We start from the raw sequence: 23,705 nt of genomic DNA on the forward strand, positions 1-23,705 counted from the left end.
GGCATAAATAGGAGAGGATATTTAATTCTGTTATGAATTCTGTTGTAAAATATCTATAGATTTCTACTTCTCTGTTCCTGCAACCGCAAAATAAAACATTTGCTTTGTAACTTACGTTTTAAAGTTAGAATTCAGTGGCATGAAGACAGTAACTCAAACATGTTGTAATTTTGCTTACAAAGGTGAGATAAAATGTGAGACAAAAACCTTTTGAGCCATACGTACTTTTAGTTGAAGACATTTCAGTCTTTTAAAGCAGTGGTCCCCAACCTTTTTATCACCGGGGACCACTCAACACTTGACAATTTTACTGAGGCCCGGTGGGGGGGGTAGTTTACTCCTCTACTCTCAACCACTGCCCTAATGCTCTCTGATCGCTATGGTAATGTTTAAACATCCCTTCAAAATAAGATACAGACATGCCACAACAATGAACATAAGGAACATTTTATTTTCATGGAAATTTTAACTCATGACAATGACACATCAATGGGAACCCTGAGCTTGTTTCTCTGCAACGAGATAGTCCCATCTGGGAGTGATGGGAGACAATGACACCCGAAGTGTGTTGTAAAGGGCCGGGGGGGATGAAGTAAAGGGCCCCGGGGGGGGGAAGCATCCTTCGCGGCCCACCTCCAATTAGTCGATGGACCACATGTGGTCCCTGGCCCACAGGTTGGGGATCGCTATTTTAAAGTATAATTCTTTTGTGAGATTTGACTTCTAACACCAGATATTTCATTTTTGTTTATGGAATGTTTTAGTAGGCTCCACTTTTGCTTTGGTATTGACTGTTGTCTACAGAGCCTTGCTTTGATGTGTCCTCCAGTAGGCCAGAGATGAGTTCAATTCAGTGCTCAATCAGCACGCTTCCTTAGCTTCTAATCTTCCACTACTCCCAGGCTTCCCAACATCTAGTTCCCTTCAATCACCTTTCTAACATTGGCAGTTTAAGGGTGGGGTGCAGGGGGAAGAGAACAAATATTTGACCATTCTTTAGGACTAAGTTTCCTTTGGGGAGGGAGAAATGCCCTGAAAACTGCAGTTTGCTTTGGAATCTAGGGTGCATTTGACCGGGGTTAAAAAATAGCCAGTCTGACCTTTTTAGAAAAATTAAGTACATTTTATTCCTGCCCTTCTTCCAGAAAATTTAAGGAGGCATGGATTCCTGTGATGTAGGATAAAAGAATTACTGCCCCAAGATCCTCTAGTAAGTTTGATAGCAGAATGTGGTTCTCCCAAACTTTAAGACAGCCTTTCTCAACCTTTTGACTGTGGACAAGCCCCTGAAATAATTTTTCAGACTTTGAGGAGCCCCAGAAGTGACATCTCTACCCACAGCCTTAGCCCCCCCTTTTGCTCCCTCCCCCTGCCTTTAAAACTGCTATGGCAGTTCTGCCTCATGTAGGCAGAAAGAAAAGCAGGAACTGAGAAGACAGCCCAGACCCCTTCCATAGCATGCCACTTCAGGGCTCCCACAGACCTCCCTCAGAACTCCTGTGGACTCCAGGAGTCCGTGGACTCCTAGTTAGGAATCTCTGCCTTAAGGTGACGCTTTTTGAATATTTACTTGGGATAACATCATTGTCTGTTTTATACTAAATAAATCATATTGTGCTGCTTTCTAAAATGTGTCAAAATTGGATGATGTTGATAAAATTCCATCTTCTGAAGGAAAAAAATTAATTGTTGGGTATAAGGTAGTAGATACTATAGTAATGTTTAAATTGTCATACATAATTTTTCAAATTGTGAACCCATCACCAATTGCAAGTTAGTAGAATATGCATCCATCTTAAAAGTATAGTAGAATGTGTCTTAAAAGTAGAGGCATGTATATGGAGTGAAACTCATAACTATACTGATTTTTGTTTTCTGATATAGCCCAAACCTATTGATGTACAAGTTATTACACATCATATGCAGAGATACGCAGTTTGGTTTGGAGGATCAATGTTGGCTTCCACAGTAAGTTTGCTAAAGGAAAAAGAAATCTGCAAGGAGCATACTCTCTGTTGTTTCTTCTATAATCATATTAACATTTTTGGGATCCAGAATTAGGATGCAAAGACACCAATGACAGTTTAGCAAATTGTAATTTTTTCCCCTGGGTCCCTTTGTAGAATCTTTATAAATAAATTTAGCTTTACAAATGTCTAGAACCCGTGAACTTCAACTCTAGAAACCAAATATATGTGGAGGAAAACTAATGAAAACCTTTGTTATAATTTTTATATACCTTGAAATATGTGTATTATAGTTAGCAGAGCTATCCCTCGGATAAATTTGTTTGGTGTTTTATTACAATTTTTTTTGTGGGGGGGGGTGTTTAAGAATTAGAGATGAGTGAACTCCACAGTCTGAAGTTGAAAGAAACTTATCACTTAAAATAGAAGTTGTGGGGACACATTGTTTTAGGCTTATTCCACACAGGTGGAAAAGGCCGGGAGGGTGGTCATATGAAAGCAAGGATAATCCCCACTTTAGCATGATGTAGTAGCCAGCCCCGCCCCTTCCCAGGCACTAAGGGTAATTCTGCTTTCCTGCAAAAAAAAAAAAAAGCGCCAGCCCACTCACACACTCCACACAGCAGAACCTTTCCACCACAGCTGTGTCCTCCACAGGGATGCAGAAAGCAGCAGACCAGATCTGCTGTCAAAATGTGTCCCTTGTGCAGGCACAAGAAGTGGTAGGGTATGCTGCTCCGCCGTAATGCACTGGTGGCGCACCCCTAGTGGTGCTGCTGGTGCGGAATCACCCTTAGAGAGCTTTTCAATTTTTTCAACTCCTGGACTTTTTCTGTGATCCCACCCTACTTCTCCCAGCCATTGTCTACCCAGCTACCTTCTGTCTGCAGCAGACTGGACACACACCCCTTCCCCAGCTACCTAAAGTGGTAATTTGTCAGGATCCGCAGTGCATCCTACAAAATGTGAATTTCAGAGTGGCTGACACTGAGATTTCTGGCACCCTGAGGACTACATTTGCTAGAACGAACATTGAGAGTGCTGAAATATTCTCCAGAACAAAGTACAAGGAGGGGCAAGGAAGATAGTGAAGCAAAGGTTTAGTCATTGTTTTCCATTATTTAAGTGGGAAGTAGAATTTGTTAAGGAGGGAATGGAAATGTGTCATATATACAATATGTTCCAGAAAAAACTTTGGAGATTCATATTTCAGGCAAATACCTTACTTCAAGCCCCGTGATCTTCAGTAGATTTTGTTTACAAGGTAGAATTTATCTACCTTCCTAATTTATGAGAAAGCTTTATCATAAGAAAAAATATATCTTTGACTTTCTTTTTCATTTTTCCCCCCAGCCTGAGTTCTACCAAGTATGCCACACCAAAAAAGATTATGAAGAAATTGGTCCTAGCATCTGTCGTCACAATCCAGTGTTCGGAGTTATGTCTTAAATCTGACTTTGGAAGAGTTGGATCTAGGGAGGCAGGGAGATTTTTTGTCTGGATGGCCGGTATCAAGATAACAAAACATGACTTGAAAATAATTAAGAAGAAAAAAGACCAAATTCAACTAAACAGGAATATTTTAATAAGTGTCTCAACATACAGATGTAGTGGGAAGCCAAAATGATTCAAAGTGTTTTTTTTTTCCTTTAGATTGAATATTTGAACCTGTGCGTAATGAAACAAAAGAAGTGGGTTTTTGTTCTTTCTGTGGCCTAATATTTTGTATATTAATGGAGTATCCAAGATTTGATGGGATTTGACGGTGTGTAGATAGTCAGCTCTATACTTCTTCGATTGTACTCTTACATGTGTACAATGCGAGAGCTTGTTTATATTTCATACTTTTTTATACGTTGAGAAAAAATATCAATGAAAGAAATGTAATATTTGACAAGAACACCAGTGACCAACTTGAGGTAAATTTAAAAAATGTAATGCCCACATGAAGTTTAATCATGTGACTCTAATAATTTCAAATTATGACCAATCTTAAATGTGGGATCCACACAGTGCAACTTGGCAATTGCTTTTGGAACTAAGGAGCTAGAATCTTGGATTAACCGATGCCTGCTAGTGCTTTCTGATTACTTGGTGCATTTTCATTCTCTTTCTTGCTTTGGAAAAAAAAAAGTAAAGACAAGACTGTTGGACCAGTATTGCAGTTCTGTAGTATCATTTCTAATTAAACCAAATATTCCAATGATCAAAATTGGTGCAATTCACCATTCCAATAAAGGCACAAAAATTCTTTTTAATGTTTGTGTGAGGCCTTTCAGTCTTGTTGCTTGATTGTGAAGGTCTCGAATCTTCCTCATTCTGTTATTTTTATGGATGAAAGTGGTACATGCGTTGTAATTCTAATATGCACATGATGAGTGGGTGTTCACCTGAATATTTATTTTGGTTACCTATTCATCTACATACACTATCACAAATACACTTTTTATAGCAACAGTTTTCATTCGGTATACTTCTTCCTTGACAATTAAGCAAATTAAGTTTTTGAATAGCTGATCTTGTGTCACAGATTTACTGCTATAGGTTCAGAGTTGTATGATACCTGGGAAGATGATAAATAGCAGGAGATGTAGGGATAGCTTAAATAATCAAGCATTTATTTTGGAGAGTAAATGTAGCTGTTACCATCAAATCACTTGGAAGTAGAAAAGGTCTTGGGGCACTAAGACTTGATTAATCAAGAATCATGTTTCAATGTAGATCAAAATAAAACATATTTTAAAAGATATAGTTATTTTTCTAAAATGAGCTGGGTTAAAATCTGAGCTTATACAAACCTTTTATCTTGAATCTGAATTATCATTCAGCATGCTTGATCGATAGACAAAGACCAGTTTTCAGTGAAAAAGAATAAATTCATAAATAAATTATTGAGTTCTGAGGTAAAACATTTATAAATGACACTAATGTAATTATTGCTGTAAGTTACCTGTTGAACTGAGGACTAGCAAGGCGGCACTAGCATCCAGGAGATGACATCCTGTGTCTCTCCAGGATCAGCTGCTCAGCGTATCAAATTGGTATGGTATTTATGTTTTCCAGCTCCAAGGTAATGACTATATTATTACTATGGTAACTATGTAGCATCAATATTTTTAGTTTTATGGTCGAATGCAATTTTGTCCAGCAACTACCACTTCCTGCTTCTGGAAGTTCTGGATGCATCATGATCCTTTTTTTTTTGTTATTATTTGGAAGTCTGACTTCATGCAGTGAGACCTACTTCCAAATCAGTGTGTATATGATTGCAACTGTTAACTTTCAGATAAGTGAAATTTTCATTTTCTTGCGTGCGTAGCCAAGGTTTTAAAAAGCTGTTCTCCACCACGGAGAAGAACTCTGCACTGCCAAAATCATCTGGATATGGACAAAATCTCTCGAGTTTGTTTATAGCATCCTATGTATGCATGCTTATTTTGGAGAAACTGGAATTTCAAATAGGGTGCTGAATTTAAATAAATCCAATTAATGAAAATTAGGGCTAAATTTTACTAACTCTCAGTCATCAGTAAAGGCAGTAGATTACTTGTGAATCTTTTCATGGGAACCTCAATACCTGTAGGACCACCTTGTCCACTATACCCCCCCCCAAAGAAATCTCTGATAGACCACACAAAATCTGTGCAAGAGCCCCAGATCCAGAGAAGTTAAATTGGTCTCAACCGGAGTCATGGTTTTCTCAGTCCTGGTACCAGCCTGGCGCACTCTCCCAAGTGAGATCAGGGTCCTTCAGTACTTAAAACAGGTCTGCAAGGCCTGCAAGACAGGGCTGTTCCACCAGGCCTATGGCTGAGGCTTCCCTACACAAATGATACATTTGTACGCCATTCAGCAGTTAACAACAGCACTTTACCTTCCCCTTCCACCTATTGAAGAGAAGGTGGTAAGTTCCCTGATTGTTTTAACTGTAAATTTGATTGTTTTAAATGTTTAATATGTTTTATCATTGTTTTGCCTTATGATGTTGTGAGCCAGCCTGAGACCTTGGAAAAGGGTGGCATATACCTTTGAAAATTAAATAAACAAAAATAAAATATATTTAAATGTAATAGCACTTAACTTTAAAGAACAAACCAGGGGATCAGTATTGCAAGAATAAAAACAGAAAGACTGTTTTACAAGTCAAGTTGCATGCAGAGGCTAAATATTTGACTACTGTATGATAAAAACTGTTTGGAGCAATCAGAGTGTTACATCAGTTTAGCTGTTGTTAATAACTCTTGCTCCCCAAGGATTTTCTCAGAAATGTATTGACTGAACATGATGTGCTTTAAAAAAGTTGACTATGGTTCCTAAACTAGGTAAACACATGAAGTCATAATAGCTACAAAGATCCAGGTTTTGCTCTGTCACGTTGCATATGGTGAAATGACACCTGTATACATTTTATACATTTGTAATAGTTGCATACCACTTTGGATAATTGATACACTGTTTGAATGCCTAGTGTTACAGAAATGTACATACCTACATATATATATATATAATGCAAAACTCTCAAGGAATATTCTACACAACATTTGAAAACATAAGTGTATTCTGGAATTTTATTATAAAATGAAAACTGTGCCATGTTTCTGGCTCTGAGCTATTCCTTTCTTTAAAATATATGTCAATTCTGAATATTTTAACAGATACAACTATACATTATAGTATCAGTAGATGTGCTGCCTAATTGGAAGCTGATAAAGTTTAATATTGTTATTAAGAACAAAGAATATTTGTCACCCATACCTTGAACTAACATTTGTATGGTAATTATGAAAGTATTGAAATGACAGATGCCATATATTTGCATAAACATTTTTTACCCTGACTATTTTGCACTTACATTGCACTTAAATATTTCAAAGAATAAAAGTCATGACAGTCAATGTGGATTCTCTTTGGTACCGAATATGAAGCCAAGGAATGAAGAAACAAAACAGTGAGGTTTTGGAAATAAATTTTATTCATTCCGTGTACCCCAAGGCATTTTGCTCAGTACTTCCTCAGAGAACTCGATATACATTAAAAATAAAACATGATCATGTACAAAGTGCATAATGATGTCCTGAAAAGTGTTGTACACATAGCAAAGTAATGTAAAAGTTATAGAGAACAAATATAGGAGAAGTGAAATAATGTACACCTTTAATGTTTACTTTGCTAAGTTCACATTATTTTTCAAAACATCATCATGAACTTTTTAAATGGTCAACAGACCCATGTTTATGTTTTTAATCAATATTTATTTACTTTAAATTCTTCAGACATAAAATTTTTAAACATGTCTTATAGTGTGGGAAATAAATCTTACTTTTCCCCCCATGTTGATATAGATCTCCCTGAAGAAGCACTGAGCGAAATGTGTTGGGATATATAGAGTAAATAAAATTTATTCCCACAGCAACACTGTTTTAGTTCCTTCATTCCTCGGTTTCATTGCTGCAGCCTTTCTTACAGAATACAAAGATTTAAAAGCTGCTTTTAGTCCCCAGGTTTTTTGTTTGGCAGACATGGTAAACGGCAACATTTATTTTATTTATTTCTATTTTTATACCGCCCTTCCATACGGCTCTGGAAAGTTTACATAAAACATCATGAGGTAACTACATGGAACATCACAACAAATATAACAATCATAACATATAGCACATCAACTAGGCTATTTCAACAGAACATTGTTCAATAAAAATAGCAACTTTAACAGAACCTTTTGTTAGCTCTGTAATATTGCTATTGTTCAGATCAAGTATTTTAAACAGCTTGAAGTGGTGGTGTCTAACTCTCAAGTGGATATCCATATAATGGCATCACTGCAAATTTCTTTCAAAGCTTTACACACCACTACTGAAGTAACATAAGAACCGCTCTCCCACTGAGTAGCTTTTGTTTTGTTGGGTGACTTGTGTGTAAGTTAAAATATGAGAGGAATTCAATCTCTACTATTTTCTCCAATAATATGAAAGCGGAGCTGATCCAAAATAAAAACTGTCTCTTAAAAGTTGATCAAATTTCTGAATTGTCTTATAGGAAAGTTCCCCATGAAAGGGTGTCTATTAAGCATTAGACTACATACATTTTGAAAATTGTGTGTGTGTATGTACATACATTTTATATAGATATAAATAGAGATAGATATAGATAGATATATCTCCTACCTAACACTGGGTGTGAGAATTTAGTTTTTAAATGAGGTAACCATATGGCTACCCTGAGAACTTGGAAGTAAGAACTAAACTGCTTTTGTCTGGGAATATCTGAAAATCTTATAAGTCAGCCTGGTGTGTTTGTGTGTGAGGGCTTCTAAAAAAGTTACATGAAATGCTTGTGATTGTGGCGTATTTGGTTTTATATTGAATCCTTTTGCTCACAATTTAAAAGGATTTAAGACTGGCATTTAGGCATTTCACAACCAACACGGAGCTTTGAAGTCTGTGAACAAGAAGCCCCTCTTGCCAAGTTGTATGTCTGTTTGTCAACATATATCATGGTGATGTAGACTGGTTTTGCATGTTTTTCTATTTCTGTTTTGATAGTGTGATCCTCCAGCTACCAGTACCCAATAAAAGGAGATGCTACCCAGTTGTCCATCCGGAGGTTAGCCAGATGGATGAGAAATGGGGGACCTCAGGGGAGGAGTGGCAACAATGTCTACACAGCCTGGCCTCAGCCTGGCGGAAAAGTTCTGTCTTAACAGGCCCTGTGGAACTACATTAGTTCCTGCAGGGCCCATAGTTCTTCTGGCAGCTCATTCTACCAGGCAGCAGCCAGGATCAGGCGAATTTCACATGGGATGGTGATCACCAAATTGTTTGTACTAGCAGAGCGAAGTGCTTTGCAAGGAGCATAGGAAAGAAGACAGTCCCTCAGGTATGCTGGGCCCAGACCGCAGATGGCCTTAAAGGTCAAAACCAAAACCTCAAACTTGATCTGGAATTCAACTGGCAACCAGTGCATCTGCCTCAATGCAGGCTGAATGTGGGCCCTCCCCAGTGTTCTAGTGAGAACCCTGGCAAGCTGCATTTTGCACCAGCTGCAATTTCCAGATCAAGGACAAGGGAAGACCAGCATTGAGCAAGTTACAGAAATCTAGCCTGGAGATGGTTGTCGCATAGATCACTGTGGACAAGTGCCAGATATGGCGCTAGTATCCATGCTTGGCATGGATGGTAAAACGGCAGCTTGACTACTTCCTTGACCTGGGCCTCCATAGAGAAGGAGATATCCAAATTACGTCCAGATTCCTGGCTCTGTGTGAGATCTTTAGTTGCACACCATCCAGGTCGGGCAAGCACACTTCTTCCTCTGGCCCCTTTCTACCCAGCTACAGGACCTCCAACTTGGAAGGGTTGAGTTTCAGCTGACTTTGCTTGTTCTCATAGCAACCTGAGTTTGGGGAGCCTTTATTGGAGAGGCCTCCTCTGCCCCCCTTCCTCTCTACTGAGAGGGTGTGGACTTTTTCTTCCTCCCACTTTCTTTTAGCAGCAACATAGTTCAGTGCACCCTTTGTAGCGGGGGTCATCAACCCCCAGTCCACAGCCCGGTACCAGGCCACAAAGGCCACGGTACTGGGCCATTGGCAGCCACCCCTGCCTCCCCCCCCACACAGCGAGAAGGAAGGGATGAGGCAGGCGCGGCCGCCAGCACACAGGCTACGCAAATGCGCATGCTCGCAGTTGCCACGCATGCGCATTGCACCCCCTGGTGGCGAAAACGTGCATGTGCAGCAACTGCACACATGTGTTAGTGCCATCTGGTGGCAAAAACGCACATGCGTGGCAACTGCGCATGTGCGTTTGCGAGCAGCTGCCACGCATCGGCTCACCCCTCACCCCCGAAGGCGGTCACTGAGCCCAGAATGGTTGGGGACCGCTGCTTTGTAGGTATCTGCGGAGGAGAGAGGAGGACAAGTGTTGAGGGCACTTGATACTCTGCCTTGCAGGGATCACCGGGGAGGGTGTGAAAACATTTCCAAACTGTGGGCTTCCCTTCCACTTTATGAATCAGTGCCTCTGGCTCTCAGTGGCATGATTTGTCACAACTACTATCAAAATCCTTTTCCTGCTAAAATATTTGAAATAATTATTTAAACTTATTCTGCTTACTCACAGTATAAAAAAAATAACATAACTTCGAAATATGTCATAATTTTGTATATAGCTTTGCCTTTGTTTGTTGGGACAATTAGTTTTGGAGATATTAACTGTTATCTATTTTACAATTTACTGTGGCCTGGAGGGGGGGGAGGTGGCGCTCTTTCTGAACAAAGGTCACACAGCATGTGGTGGGTAGATAAGGGAAAACTGGGTGAAATTGCCATTCCTGTGGGGCAAGATTCCATCCAAACTCTGGGACAGTGCTAAAAGTACTGCCATCAGCTGCTTATCCAGCAGGAGGAAGAGCTGAATATCATCAGCAAAATGTGTAGGGAAATCTCTGGAGTCTAATTTGAGTCTCTAAGATTCCAGAAGGGAGGGGGTCTGAAAGCTCTGCTCCGGAATCAGCCCCTCCCCTCTGTGTGTGTACAGTTTAACTGTCATTCTTCTTCTCTGCTTCTCTCCTGTGGTGATGGGTTTTATATTGTTGTGAAGTTAACTTGAAGAAATCTACATGTAACTATTTCTTAAACTCAGCTTCAGCTTTCTTAATATAAATACATGTGCTACACACACACACACACACACACACACACACACACACATCCACTATGAAGAAACTTCAGGCTCTGCTACATTAAAAGAAGAAGGTGGAATATCTTGCATCTGGTAAGAGCTGGGATATTACTCCAAGGGAAGAGACAGGCTAGCCCATCTTTAACAAAATGATGGCACCGAACTCCATATTTCCTGATAATCTTGGCAATAGGGGTTTTGTGTGTGTAATGTTAAATAACATAGGAGAGAGAACTGAACCCTGCGGGACCCCACAATTCACTTCTTAGGAAGACATCTCCTCCCTGGTAGTGACTCTCTATGGCCCATTATGCACGGCCGCCGAAACGGCGATTTCGGGTCACATGGAAAACGCGGAGGGGGAAGATGCGACGCATACCGGTTATACACGGGGCGGGGCGCGGCGGCGGCAAAACCCAGAGTAACCGATTATGCACGCGCCGATCCGGGCGCCGCTTCTGGTTGCGCCCCGCTCACCCGGAAGCTGCGCTTTCTTCCGCGTTTCACTGACGCGGCTTTTTCGGCGGCATGCACCGAAGCTGCAGCCGGTTGCAGCCGGCTCCGTGCGTTATCCGTGATTTTAGTCGCCGCCATTCCACCCCGAATGTGCGCTAAAACCCCCGTGCATAATGGGTCTAAGAGTGTCTCTGGTTGAACATGGAGAACCAACTAAGGGCAGTGCCCCTTACCCCCAGGGAGGCAAGATCAGGATCAAATGTTCAACAGTTTCAAAGGCAGCTGATAGGTCTAAAATAGGAGCAGCGTTCCTTTATCCAGATCAATAGGGCCAGCTTTCCTTTATCCAAATGTAAATGAAGATTGTCAACCAAAGAAACCAGAGCTGTCTCAGTCCCAAGCCTGGCTTGAAGCCCAATTTAAAAGGGTCCAAGGCAGAAGTCTCATCCAGGAAAACCTGGAGCTGCTCCGTCCTCTGCTCACTCAAGTACCTTCCTCTGAAAAGATAGTTAGGACATTGGGTGGTAATTGGACAGTTCCTTTTTCTCTAAAGAGGTTTTCTTTAACAAAGAAAACACCAAAGGGGTAGTCAATTGTCAAACCCATCTGAATAACTGAGCTAGTTGTGAGCTAGCCGACTCCATGAAGGCAGTAAAATAATCTTTTCACCCCTTTCACTGCAACCTCTTAGGAGGCCTTCAATTGGTTTCTGTAGTGTGTTCTCACAGCTTCATCCCGTGTTCATCACCTGTTCTGCGCTAGCTGCCTGTGTAACCTCTTAAATTCTCTTAGACTCTTATTACATGAAAGAGCTGCAGAGACACAAAAGCAAAAAGGGCACCAGGAGCAATACAATCGATAGCTTCCTGACAACTTCCATTCCAAATCTCAGCCTGTAAAGATTCCACGTCTTGAGGCTTACACAAATGCCTTTTCCATGGACATTTTATAGTCCTCAGGTGAGCACAGGGACTACATTGGTGTTTTAAGGTAATTGTCCAGTATTCATACCTGTTCAGCTACTGCTTCGCATGACAACGTTTTCCTTTTAAAAGGCAGGAAGGAGTCTCTTTCTGTTGTTTAATATAGAGCAAATCTTTGAACCCTGCTGTGCATCTTTTCACTTCTAAAATGGTATCTTTTCTGCTGCTAAGGCAGGAGCCCTCTAAAGACAGAATGGGGAAATCTTGGCCTGTATGCCACACTGAAAGTCAAGTGGCATTGCACTGTATCACAGGATGCGGTAAAAAGCTTTTAGCTTGATCTACTCAACAAATGTCGTTGGATAAGTACTGGAGAAACAGCATGTTCTGGAATCCTAATTAAATAATACTTTGCAGGAAAGAACAGCAAGGAACCTTTTCCTCTTAAGAACTGAAGTATCCTTGTACAAGGTACAAACATTAGCTTTTCTTCATATTATGAATTTAGAACTTTGATAGGAACTGTGATAGGATTGAACTTGCACTATTTTATACTACCAATACTACCAATACAAGACAGAACCCTAAGATTTTAAGAAAATTACATTTTAATTTGTCTAAATAAAAAGGCTGATAAAAATGTTTCAAATTACCCTAGATAATGCCTTCTGTTTATTTGGTGAATGCATGCTCCTTCACAGAATCTGCTCAAGGCAGCTCACAACTGGGGGGAAAAAACAATCAAACAAGCCAAAAACATAAAACCTTATCTTAGTTAAAATCAATTTTGGTATGTATGTATTAACGTTCATACAAATATCTTCAGATGATTAGCAATATTAAAAGCACAGAGGTTTCCATTCTGACCTCTGTAAGATTAGTGTTACTGTTTTAATTTCTTCAAGTGACTCCTAGGCTTTACATTTTTGCAGCAAATGCAGTTGTGTACACATTATGGTAAATCAACATGCTGAAATGTGGAGGGTGACATACATAGGGACACAAAAATTGAGAAACTCAAGACAGTCTTTGTAGCATTGTACCCGGCCTCACACACGCCTTCCCATCCCCATTTCCAGAGCAATTAAAAAAATGGCACAGTCTGCATAGCTACAGGACCACAAAGCGACTTTCCCTTAGTACAAATAAAATGTTTTCTTCAATGTGCATGGGAATATTGGGATCAGGCAGCTAAAACACATTCCTGTCTGGTGATGGGGTATGAATGGGGAAAGAAGGGGGGGCATGTGACGAAGTGGCCTTTACAAAAATGTTTTATTGTTGTGGCATGATTCCATAGCAATGTGGAAGTGAAAGTGTTTTTTTTTTAATGTTTTACTGTTGTGGTGTTTCCCCATAGCAACGCAGAAGTGTATTTTTTAAAAATAAATTTTGGGACTTGGGGGGGACGGAGGTTTGAGTCCCCAAAACCACCACTGTGAAGAGATAGGTGGCTTGTGTTGATTGGCAACCTTGAGGAGCAGGGGGAGAAGTGTGGGTTGTCCAAGGTTTAGGCTTCTCCACTCCCTCGTCGGGAAGGGAAAATCCACATGAGGAAGCAGGATAATGCAGAAGTGGCCTCCCATCAGGAAGCATGCAAATATGCGGTTTCCTGTTGTGCATTTACAAGCAGGAGGTGGCACGCATTTTGTGCCTCTGTGCAGAATCGGTCAGTCCTGAATCCCAATAGTGGTAAGGTATTTGGGTTTGACTGATATTCAAGAATTCTGATTTTTTGGGGCCCTGGGGTATATTCAGTGGTCTGCAGGTGTGGTATGAGATTTGTAGCGTAATACCTGGAGCCTCTCCTCAAAAGAACCCCCAAGTTTCAAAAAGATTGGGCCTTGAAATCCAATTCTATGGGCATTCAAAGAACATGCCCCCATTCTCAATTGTTTCCAAATAGTAAGGCATTATAAGCCCAGTAGAATGTCCTAGAGAATCCCTGCAGTAGAAATTGAAGTGTGTGTATGAAGGGTATTTTTGTAAGGCCAGAAGCAGAACCAGTGCCACTTGTGGCAGTGCCAAAACCCAACAGGACTAAGGTCAAATCTGAACATCTCTGAAGTAGAGAGGAAATTTCTGCAAGGACAGCAGAACCAGTACAAAGTACTAGTGCCCAGTGGCAAAACCCAGTGACATTATGGCAAATTCTAGCTCAGTAATACAGATGTCAAAGATAGAATCACTATGTGAGTGAGAGGAGAAGGGTTGCAAGGACAGCAAAACCAGTACAATAGTGCCCAGGAGAACTAACTAATGTAACACTTGAGAATCTCTGCAGGAGGCTTTAAGAAACAAAGGCAGTACAAGCCCAGCAGAACACTCAAAAGTACAGGATGGGCAGGCCGCAACAACAACAAAACCACAAAAATAATTGCAAGCCACCAAACCAGGAGAGAATAAAGCATAAGAATAAAATAATAAAGAATAACACCACCACCAAAAAGTTCTGAGATTCTTGACCTCAAACAAACTTCTGTGATTGGCTAAAGAACAGTGTTCCCTCTAACCTGAAATCCTATTTACAAAAATGCCAGTGATCCTTCACCCCTTCCTCCAGTTTGGTGTAGTGGTTAGGAATGCGGACTTCTAATCTGGCATGCTGGATTCAATTCTGCTTTCCTCCGCATGCAACCAGCTGGGTGACCTTGGGCTCGCCATGGCACTGATAAAACTGTTCTGACCGAGCAGTGATATCAAGGCTCTCTCAGCCTCACCCACCCCACAGGGTGTCTGTTGTGGGGAGAGGAATGGGAAGGCGACTGTAAGCCACTTTGAGCCTCCTTCGGGTAGGGAAAAGCGGCATATAAGAACCAACTCTTCTTCTCCTCCTCCTCCTCCTCCTCCTCCTCCTCCTCCTCCTCCTTCTTCTTCTTCTTCTTCTTCTTCTTCTTCTTCTTCTTCTTCTTCGTCTTCTTCTTCGTCTTCGTCTTCGTCTTCGTCTTCGTCTTCTTCGTCTTCGTCTTCTTCGTCTTCGTCTTCGTCTTCGTCTTCGTCTTCGTCTTCGTCTTCTTCCAGTTTTCTGATAAATGGATGGTGAAATGAAGGTAGTTGAACTTCACATTTGAAGCCAACAACCTTACAAGTTGCAAACCTGCAATACAATGCCATTTGCAAAATTATTGCAATGACTGGCTCTAAGGCACCCTAAGATGCTTTCACCATTGGGCTGCAGAGATAACTCTTCCCTCTGGAAATCAGAGCAAAAAGCAGAAAAAAGCCCATAGAAGACATAGAATTAACAGTCTCTCTGCAGCCCTTTAAACATCTCCACCAGCAGTTATTTGAATAGTTGAATATACCCAGAAAAAAGCTGACAAAATAAATTTAAAATTAAATAATTTTGTTATTTATTGATTTACTGATTTTATTTCCCACCATTATTATTATTATTATTATTATTATTATTATTATTATTATTATTATTATTATTATTATTATTATTATTATTGAATTTATTTCCCGCCACTCCCTTGCGGCTCGTGGCGGGTTACAACAGTATAAAAACCCCATAAAATACATTCCCAGAATGGCTGGCTTATGGTGGGTTACGAATAAAAAGCCCAATAATAACCCCCTGATTAAAACCCACCCATACATTCTGCCAGGCAACAAAATAATTGAAAACTCTAAGGGGCTTTCCGCACAAGGACCAATGTTGCCAAATGTTTTCAGAATGCAGAAATGTTATATTAAATAGTGGAATTTCGTCATTCCGCATACCTTTAATTTTAGTGGAATACTGAAACCGTTACATTGAGAATGCACATGTATTTCGATGATGTGTTGCAGCTTGTGCTCAGAAGTGTAGTGTTTTTTTCAGGGGGAATCCACTTTTCCCGATTCCCCGAAAAGCGCTACAACAAAGCGATTTTTGCAGGAGTGTTGCAGATTGTGTACAACGTTATGTGGAACGTTGAATTTGTAGCATTTACCAAAGGTAAGACTTCTGCTACATTTAAATCATGCAGAATGGCCCTAAGACCACCTCCCAACAACTCAATGAGCCCCCCAACCAGTGCCTTGGGAGGATGTTAATAAGGTGTTAGCCTGATGTTCTGGCTATTCTGAGGAAGGGCCCTCTGATCTTTTCTGTATTAGCCTCAACCAAATCCCTGTTGGAAAAGCTCCATCTTGCAGGTCCTGTGGAACTGGGTAATCTCTATCAGGGTTCTCAACTCTTCCAGGAGCTCATTCCTCCAGGTCGGGGCCAGGACTGATAAGTCCCTGGCTCTCGTAAAGGCAAACCATACTTTCCATGGGCCGGGAACCACCAACAGATTTGCATCCACAGAGCAAAGCATCCTGGAGGGAGGGCATAAGGCAATCCTATTGGAATCGACTATACCAGTAGCAAATAGATTCTCTGATCTGTATTTGGCTTTAAAATATCACTTTCAGGTATTTTTTCTGTTCAGATACAGTCGAATGCACACCCTAATTTGTACTTCTTTCTCAGGGAAACTCTCCAAATTATGGGCCATTTGAAGTCAGATGGCATCCTTAACTCCACAGATGAGTCCATCTTATAAACCTTCCAGAAGATGTCCAAATTCACAATGTACAGCAAGGTAATGGATCTCTGCTATGTATTCTGCTACATTTTCATTGCTTTGCTGATGTGGGACCTCAAAAATCAGCCTTGACCAAAGTCAGTATTAACTACTAAAAGAAGCCATAAGCTTAGGGCTTGCAATCACATACATAGGAACGGAAGCCTGTAAGCAGAAGGTGCAGGAGGAGGGGAGGGGGGAAAACAAGACACACTCATAGCTGGAATTGCAGTCAGCAAGTTATTTTATGGTCAGCCTTGCAGGGCTGTCCATAAGCTGTTTAAGAAGAAGAACAGTTGGTTCTTATATGCCGCTATTCTCTACCAGGAGTCTCAAAGCGGCTTACAATCACCTTCCTCTCTCCACACAGATATCCTGTGAGGTAGGTGAGGTTGAGAGAGCCCTGATATTATTGCTCAGTCAGAACAGCTTTATCAGTGCTGTGGTGAACTACAGGAGGAGTGGGAAACCAAACCTGGTTTGCCAGATTAGAAGTTGCCACTCCTAGCCACTACACTAAGCTGGCTCTCACGCTGAGCTGTACCAGTGTGCTCACTAGTGCATCAAGTGGTCACAGATGAGGTTGCAATGGAAAAACCCTGAGCTCATGTCCTAGGGATTCCTTTGTTTAGGATAGTCTCCCTCCTACTTCCTCTTTCTTCAGGAAGAAGATCAGTGTGTGTCTGTGCTGCTGAAGTAAAGATCAGCCTTTAGGCCCTTAGCTCTTTCCTTCAGCTGCTGTGTGGGATGCAGTCTTGCTTGTAAAGCCAGCCATAGGGACTTGCAATGTTTTTTCTTGGTAACTATCTTTTAAGCTTTTGTACTTCAGTAACTGAAACAAATGAATATGATATATTTTCTGTAAATAACCATGCAGTAAGTATTCTCTCTTTCAAACTTAAAAGTGCTGTAAATCTGGATCTGTGCCTCATCCACAAAGGTAACAAATAGCTTCATGCTTTCAAAACCCTCTGTTATTCTGCAGCACTAATTTTCTGGAGGGACCTAGGACCGAGCCGGGTGCTAAAGCCTCAACACTCATGAAGGCCATGAGAAAAGAAGCCTGTGGAAAGAGATTTGTCTTAGCCTGTTCAGACCTGCTCTAACCTGCTTTGTATGCATGTTCTCTGGATCTAATGAAACACTATAGATAAGAACCAACTAACTTGCGATACCTCATATGCAACAGTTAGGAGACCAATAGAATGCTTGCAGAGAAATAATGAGTATGTGATATATCACATGTATTACCAAGCCAGAACATGCTGGCTTGGAGACAAAGAACAGGAAGTGGTATAAAACTCTGTACCAGCATGGCTGGGCAGAGATCTGTGAAGTCATGTTGCTGTGGCCTCTCTATTTAATAAAGTCTTTTTTTCTTCGTCCTCGACCTCACATCTGATTCTTTGGATTGGTTTTGGATCAGATGGGGCATTTGGCCCAACAAAGATCACACTAAAAAAGAATAGAATCTCCGTAGAGTAGCAGATGTTGTTGGGCAAGGAATGTCTTCAATAGTGCTGTCAGTTCGTCATAAGTTTTTGTACTTGGTGCAGCATGTGCTGTCAGAAAACAAACAATAGCAAAAAAAATTTGCTCTACGGTCAATGAAATTGAACACTCACGTTCTGTCTATTCGATCTTATTCACTTGTAGATAGATCGATAGTAAAACAGTCTTTCTATCTCAAATTCTTCTACATGGCCCAATACAGCCATTTCTGTAGTGAGTCAGCAGTAATGTAAAAAGCAAGGAACAAGCTTGTCTGGTCTCAACTTATTCCCACAGCTTCCTGGGCATTTTAATAGCAGGGGGATCCCATCCTTGTCACCACATTTAGTGGAGCGAACAATAAACACTCAGTCCCATTGGGCTGAAGGCCTCTTTATTAACTGTAACTGTAGGTCAGGTAACTTGGCTATTGGAATATTTAGCTAAGCTGTTCAAATGTTCTGGGCCATGGTTGCGGGAGGAAGCGCGAAAAGATATTGCCTCCTTTGTTGCAATTTCAGTGAAACCGGAAACTTGTGCGTTACGAGAACAGCGCTAGTGGGAGAGCCTTTTTTTGATAGAAATGGCTGTGTGCGTTACTGAGACCTGCCGCTTTTGATTGCAGCGCTTTTCGATAGCGCTCATATTTAGCAACATTGCCGTTGTGCGGAATAGCCCTGAGTCCCTCTTACTCTCCTGCCTGCTCCCACCCTGAGGCAGTACATGACACTTTCTGTGAGATTTTCTGCTGAATCCAGCCCATTAGAGGTGTACTGTATACCGCTGCCCCCAAAATGCTCATAGAAAAGCATGTCTTATATCATGTGTTCCTAGAATATTGTAGTTTAAGGAGCAATTGTGTGGCAATAGGTTTACCCAACTCTGCTAATAGTGTATTGGCATGGCTGAAAAGTAAAGCAAAGTCCTCTGCTTCTGTTTGTTACAAAACTTGCTGGCTTGTAATGTTGTGGTAAAGACAAAGATACAGACCATCTTAGCCAATGGCCTGCCACCCACTATACTGTATTAAGTGAGAAGGAACTGGGAGGACGGTGCCTCATTTGAACTGAAGGATGAGCCTCCACTACTTTATAAATCAAAATCAGAATTATGTTCAGTATAATAAACCTAAATCCACACTTATTTCAGCCTATACTGAAAACTGAGTTCTGGGACATGTTTCCAGGCAACTACTATAGGCAAGCCTGCAGAACTAATGACACATCAAGCAGAACTTATAGAAAGCCATGAACATTGATGTCAATTCATTCCAAACATCAAATTACCACTTTAAGTCTGATTTAGCTTATATATTTATAGGGTGTTGTGAGGCAATACACAGATCGATCAGAAGAGGCATTCCAGTAGCTTTTAAGTTGTTCAACCAGCGATTGTGTTTAAACATGCAGGAGAATAGATGTATACAAGTAATTTAGGTTAGATGGACAGGAACTTGTATTATGAATATTTAATTTAGCTCTGGGGCAAGTATTTCCTGCTCAAAATGCATTTAGGGCCTTTCTTCACCACAGTCTTGATTTGGGTTAGCAGTAATTTGTACTTTCCTGGAAAGTACTTGAGAGCGGGGTCAAAGAACATCCTATGCAGTTTACTGTAACAACAGGATTTGCAAAAAGCTTTCTGCTTTCCCACAGCAGAGAGACATTCAAGATGTAAGAAAAAACTTACAAAGAGATACTACAAAAAGAGACAAGGCAAACACAAAAAGCATTCAGTGGGTCCTGAACAGTAGAGACTTTAAAGCTCACCCTAGGGTTCCAATGGATCAAATATTTCCTGTATCTTTATTTACATAAACTACTAGCTGCTTTGCTTTGACCATCTGAGCCCCTGATTGGTCAATGGAGCCACAATATGTCTATCTTTTTGTGTGTGTGTGCGGGGACTGGAAGAATTAATAATCAGAGACTCCCTGAAAGGGAGAAACATTATGGTTGCCAGGGTCAGACGGAAACAGTTTACTGGCTCTTTAAAGCCTCCCCCTCTCCCCTTCAGTCTATAGACAGCACAAATCTCTCTCTGACTTATTCTACATGGGCATAAAAGGCTGAGAGGGTGGTCATATGGAAGCAAGGCTAATCCCTGCTACCACATGACACAGCTGCTGGGCAGGCCCCTTCCTGAACATGCCATGGATCAGGCCTTCCATTGCCCTGGGCTAAGGAAACACGGGAGAATCCATGTTCCCTTAGCCCACTGTGGGGGCCAACAGGGCCTGTCCCGCAGCAGGCCCGTGTGGACAGGGAAGAGTGCTCCTTCCTGCCCTACATTGGCCCAGAGGGGCAAAAAATGCCCCGGTTGGTTTTGCAGCACTTTACCATGCCACAGGGCAGACTGGGGCATTTCATTTTATTTTGCAGAAAGGTGGGATTAGGTTCCAAGCAGTCCCACTGTCCTGAAAAATCACCCCCCACGGCCCTCCACATGGTGGACCCATTCCTCCGCCACTGTTTTTCCAGGGAGACACAGAAAGGTGTGCAGCATAAAGCTCTGCAGTACTGCACTGCCGACGGCCCACAATGGCCACCACCTTAAAGAATGTGATTTTTCAATGAGGCAGTCACTTCATTTTACTAAGAAAGGCAAACCTGACTGTTCACATAGTTATGTGTCTCACAATTAAATCACGCAGCAAATGATAGGAAAAGCTTGTTGTGAGGGTGAGATATTGTACTTCATCTTTTCCCCTGGCTCTGAAAAGTAGCTACCCACTTGAATCTCTCTGAAAAGCTGAAGAAGAGGTATAGAAAATAGAAGTAACTTACTTGTTGAACATTATGCGTATTTAGGGGAAAGACTGGAACTTCCCAAAATAAACTTTTTGCCTAAAAATCCAAATCCTTTTTAGACAGTAATGGTTTTCTTGAGTGTGAATGCCATTAAATACAACAGCCCTTATTTCTGGATGCTCTGCATGGTGGAAGAAAATGAAGGCACTCTTCATCCATGTGCTCCCAATCATTTTGTTGCCAGAACTTTTACAAAATGCCTCCTGCAGACAAAGTCACTAGTGGCCAGAAAGTCTTTTTCTAGAACCAGGAGTCTTGAATTTGGATTGGGAGGCCTGTATGTAGTTGATTGTTGGGGGGGGGGGGAGAAAGAGAGAGAGAGAAACTCTGCATGTGGCCAAATACTGTTTTGTGTTATCTTACAATACAGAAAACATGCTCTTGAGCTAGGGTTTTACTGAACTTTGGATCACATTGACATCTTCAGTATTCATATCCTGTCTCCTTAACCTTACCTGTATGACTAGTGTTTCAGGTAGCAGGTTTTAAGAATGTGGGCCTGTGGCAGGATTTCTGTCCTGCACTGGTTATTCCTTCTACTGCTTGTATTAAGTTAAGCCAAGTATGTTAATAGATGTGTGCATAGGATTACAATATCATTTTATGCACATTAATATTTAAATGATGCCTTTCTTTTGCATGACTCTTTTAAAATTAATGATAGCCAAAAAACTACCTGCACTGCAATCCTAAACAGAGTTAAGCTTTTCTAAGCCTGTTCCTTTAAAAGGTATAACTGTTCTTAGGTGTGAACTTTTGAGAAAAGCATTTTCAGGTTGGAAGATTTCATATTTTAGTGTTACATCTCTGTCTTCACATTTTGTATACAACATGTAAATATATGTTATCCAAACACTGAATTGAATTTCTGCCTGACTGTAGTAATAGGAGAGCAAAACAAAGCAATTTTATTTGGTTTTGCAACAGCAGACCTACAACTCTGATTTGGTGGCTCATATAACAGATTTTTGAAAGGATAGCAGCACACTATTGTGAATTTTCTTTTTTGACTGCATTTTACTGACATTATAAATATTTTGTATGTAATCTGGTAATACAGATTGTATCCTACTCTTATTTCAGGTAAGAGTAGTAAATTCAGTCAACAGTACAAGGTGGGCTAACTGACATTAAGAAACTCTTCCTGTGTCTCCCTTGCATAACTGTCAAACCCTTAATGCCAGATTTTTCCAAATTTTATTATCAAGGCCTGTAATTCATATACACAAAACATGCGCAAATAAAAATAACCATGCTACCTACAAACCAGTATGTGGAAAACAAAGTAGCCCCTCAGAATACAGAGGTTAGCTGAGCTTATGTTTTACAACATGTGTGACACCACCCTTCCACTTGCATTGGAGCTGTTAGTAATGATTACTTTTTAAAAGCTATTCCAAAGAAGTGTTACAGTCTTTGACTTTCCCCTAAACTTGTTTGCATAAAATATATTTCTGAAGTTGTACTTTTTCATCCATTGACTATGCAATAATGCTATTTAAAAGCAGGCAAAGAGACAAGTCACAATTGTATTATGGTTGAAATATGAAGTTATCTGAGGGCTGTCTTATTAGTTAAGTTGCTTTCACAGTCTTCTAATACCAGCACTCTCATCACTATGCTTTAGATTGATGTATGATTTACCATTTCAAAGCATTGAGTACATGTGGGGAAACTTTCTTGATAAATGTTTGTAGCTAGTCAAGTATTAATCTTGTCTCAAGGACAAAAATGAATAAATCAATTTTCCTACAGGGTAATTGATCTCGAGTACATACATTCCTTGGAGCCACCCTTGTTAAACTTACCCATTAAGTAAAAAATCATTTTCAACAAATAAACCATTCTCACCTGTTGGAGTTTCTGGAAAGCCCTGGAGTGCTTGCAGGAGAGTCCTGGTTTTGTGTGTGTATGTGTACTTCTTAAAGTACTTGTCTGGAGTTATTCTTTCTCTGTCCTTGAACAACAGTTCAGATAATAGCGCGTTTATATTTATTTTATTTATTTTAAATCTTTTCATTCTCATTTAGAATCATAGAATCATAGAATCATGGAAGGTCATCTAGTCCAACCCTCTGCTCAATGCAGGATCAGCCCAAAGCATCCTAAAGCATCCAAGAAAAGTGTGTATCCAATCTTTGCTTGAAGACTGTCAGTGAGGGGGAGCTCACCACCTCCTTAGGCAGCCTATTCCACTGCTGAACTACTCTGACTGTGAAATTTTTCCCCCTGATATCTAGCCTATATCGTTGTACTTGTAGTTTAAATCCATTACTGCTCGTCCTTTCCTCTGCAGCCAACGGAAACAGCATCCTGCCCTCCTCCAAATGACAACCTTTCAAATACTTAAAGAGGGCTATCATGTCCCCTCTCAACCTCATTTTCTCCAGGCTGAACATTCCCAAGTCCTTCAACCTATCTTCATAGGGCTTGGTCCCTTGGCCCCAGATCATCATTGTGCGGTTCTCAATTCCCTATCCACCTAGCTATCTGAAAATCCAGATTGCAGTCCTTCAATTTATCCATCAGAACATCATGGGGAACCTTATCAAAAGCTTTACTAAAATCCAAGTAAATAACATCAACCAAATTCCATGATCCAGCAAACCTGTTACTTGGTCAAAAAAGGAAGCCAGGTTGGTCTGACAGGACCTGTTGGAGACAAATCCATGCTGACTTCCTTGGATCACCAAATTGTCATCCAGCTGTTTGCAGATCACTCCCTTTAATATCTGTTCCATTATCTTCCCCACAACAGAGATCAGACTCACTGGTCTGTAGTTTCCCGGGTCATCCTTCCTCCCTTTTTACAGAATAGTGGATA

At 40.8% G+C, this 23,705-nt stretch overlaps 2 protein-coding genes across 3 annotated transcripts in view; both read left to right on the plus strand.

The window, feature by feature from the left end:
- The window catches only part of ACTR3 (actin related protein 3), a 61,855-nt gene extending 57,630 nt beyond the window's left edge, over nt 1-4,225 (plus strand). The window contains exons 11-12 of the mRNA XM_077320275.1: nt 1,885-1,968; nt 3,321-4,225. Coding sequence (XP_077176390.1) covers nt 1,885-1,968; nt 3,321-3,416 — 180 coding nt within the window. The 3' untranslated portion in view covers nt 3,417-4,225. The remainder of the gene's footprint in view (nt 1-1,884; nt 1,969-3,320) is intronic.
- Nucleotides 4,226-10,666: 6,441 nt separating this feature from the next.
- DPP10 (dipeptidyl peptidase like 10) overlaps nt 10,667-23,705 on the plus strand; it is a 950,123-nt gene continuing 937,084 nt past the window's right edge. Inside the window, exons 1-2 of one of the 2 annotated variants that reach the window (XM_077320279.1) lie at nt 10,667-10,738; nt 16,487-16,598. The gene's annotated coding sequence lies outside the window, so the exon portion shown is untranslated. Of the gene's footprint in view, nt 10,739-16,486; nt 16,599-23,705 lie in introns of those variants that run through there. The other variant, XM_077320280.1, reaches the window with a different exon arrangement.

Source organism: Paroedura picta, chromosome 2, assembly GCF_049243985.1.
Source record: "Paroedura picta isolate Pp20150507F chromosome 2, Ppicta_v3.0, whole genome shotgun sequence".
Taxonomy (NCBI): domain Eukaryota; kingdom Metazoa; phylum Chordata; class Lepidosauria; order Squamata; family Gekkonidae; genus Paroedura; species Paroedura picta.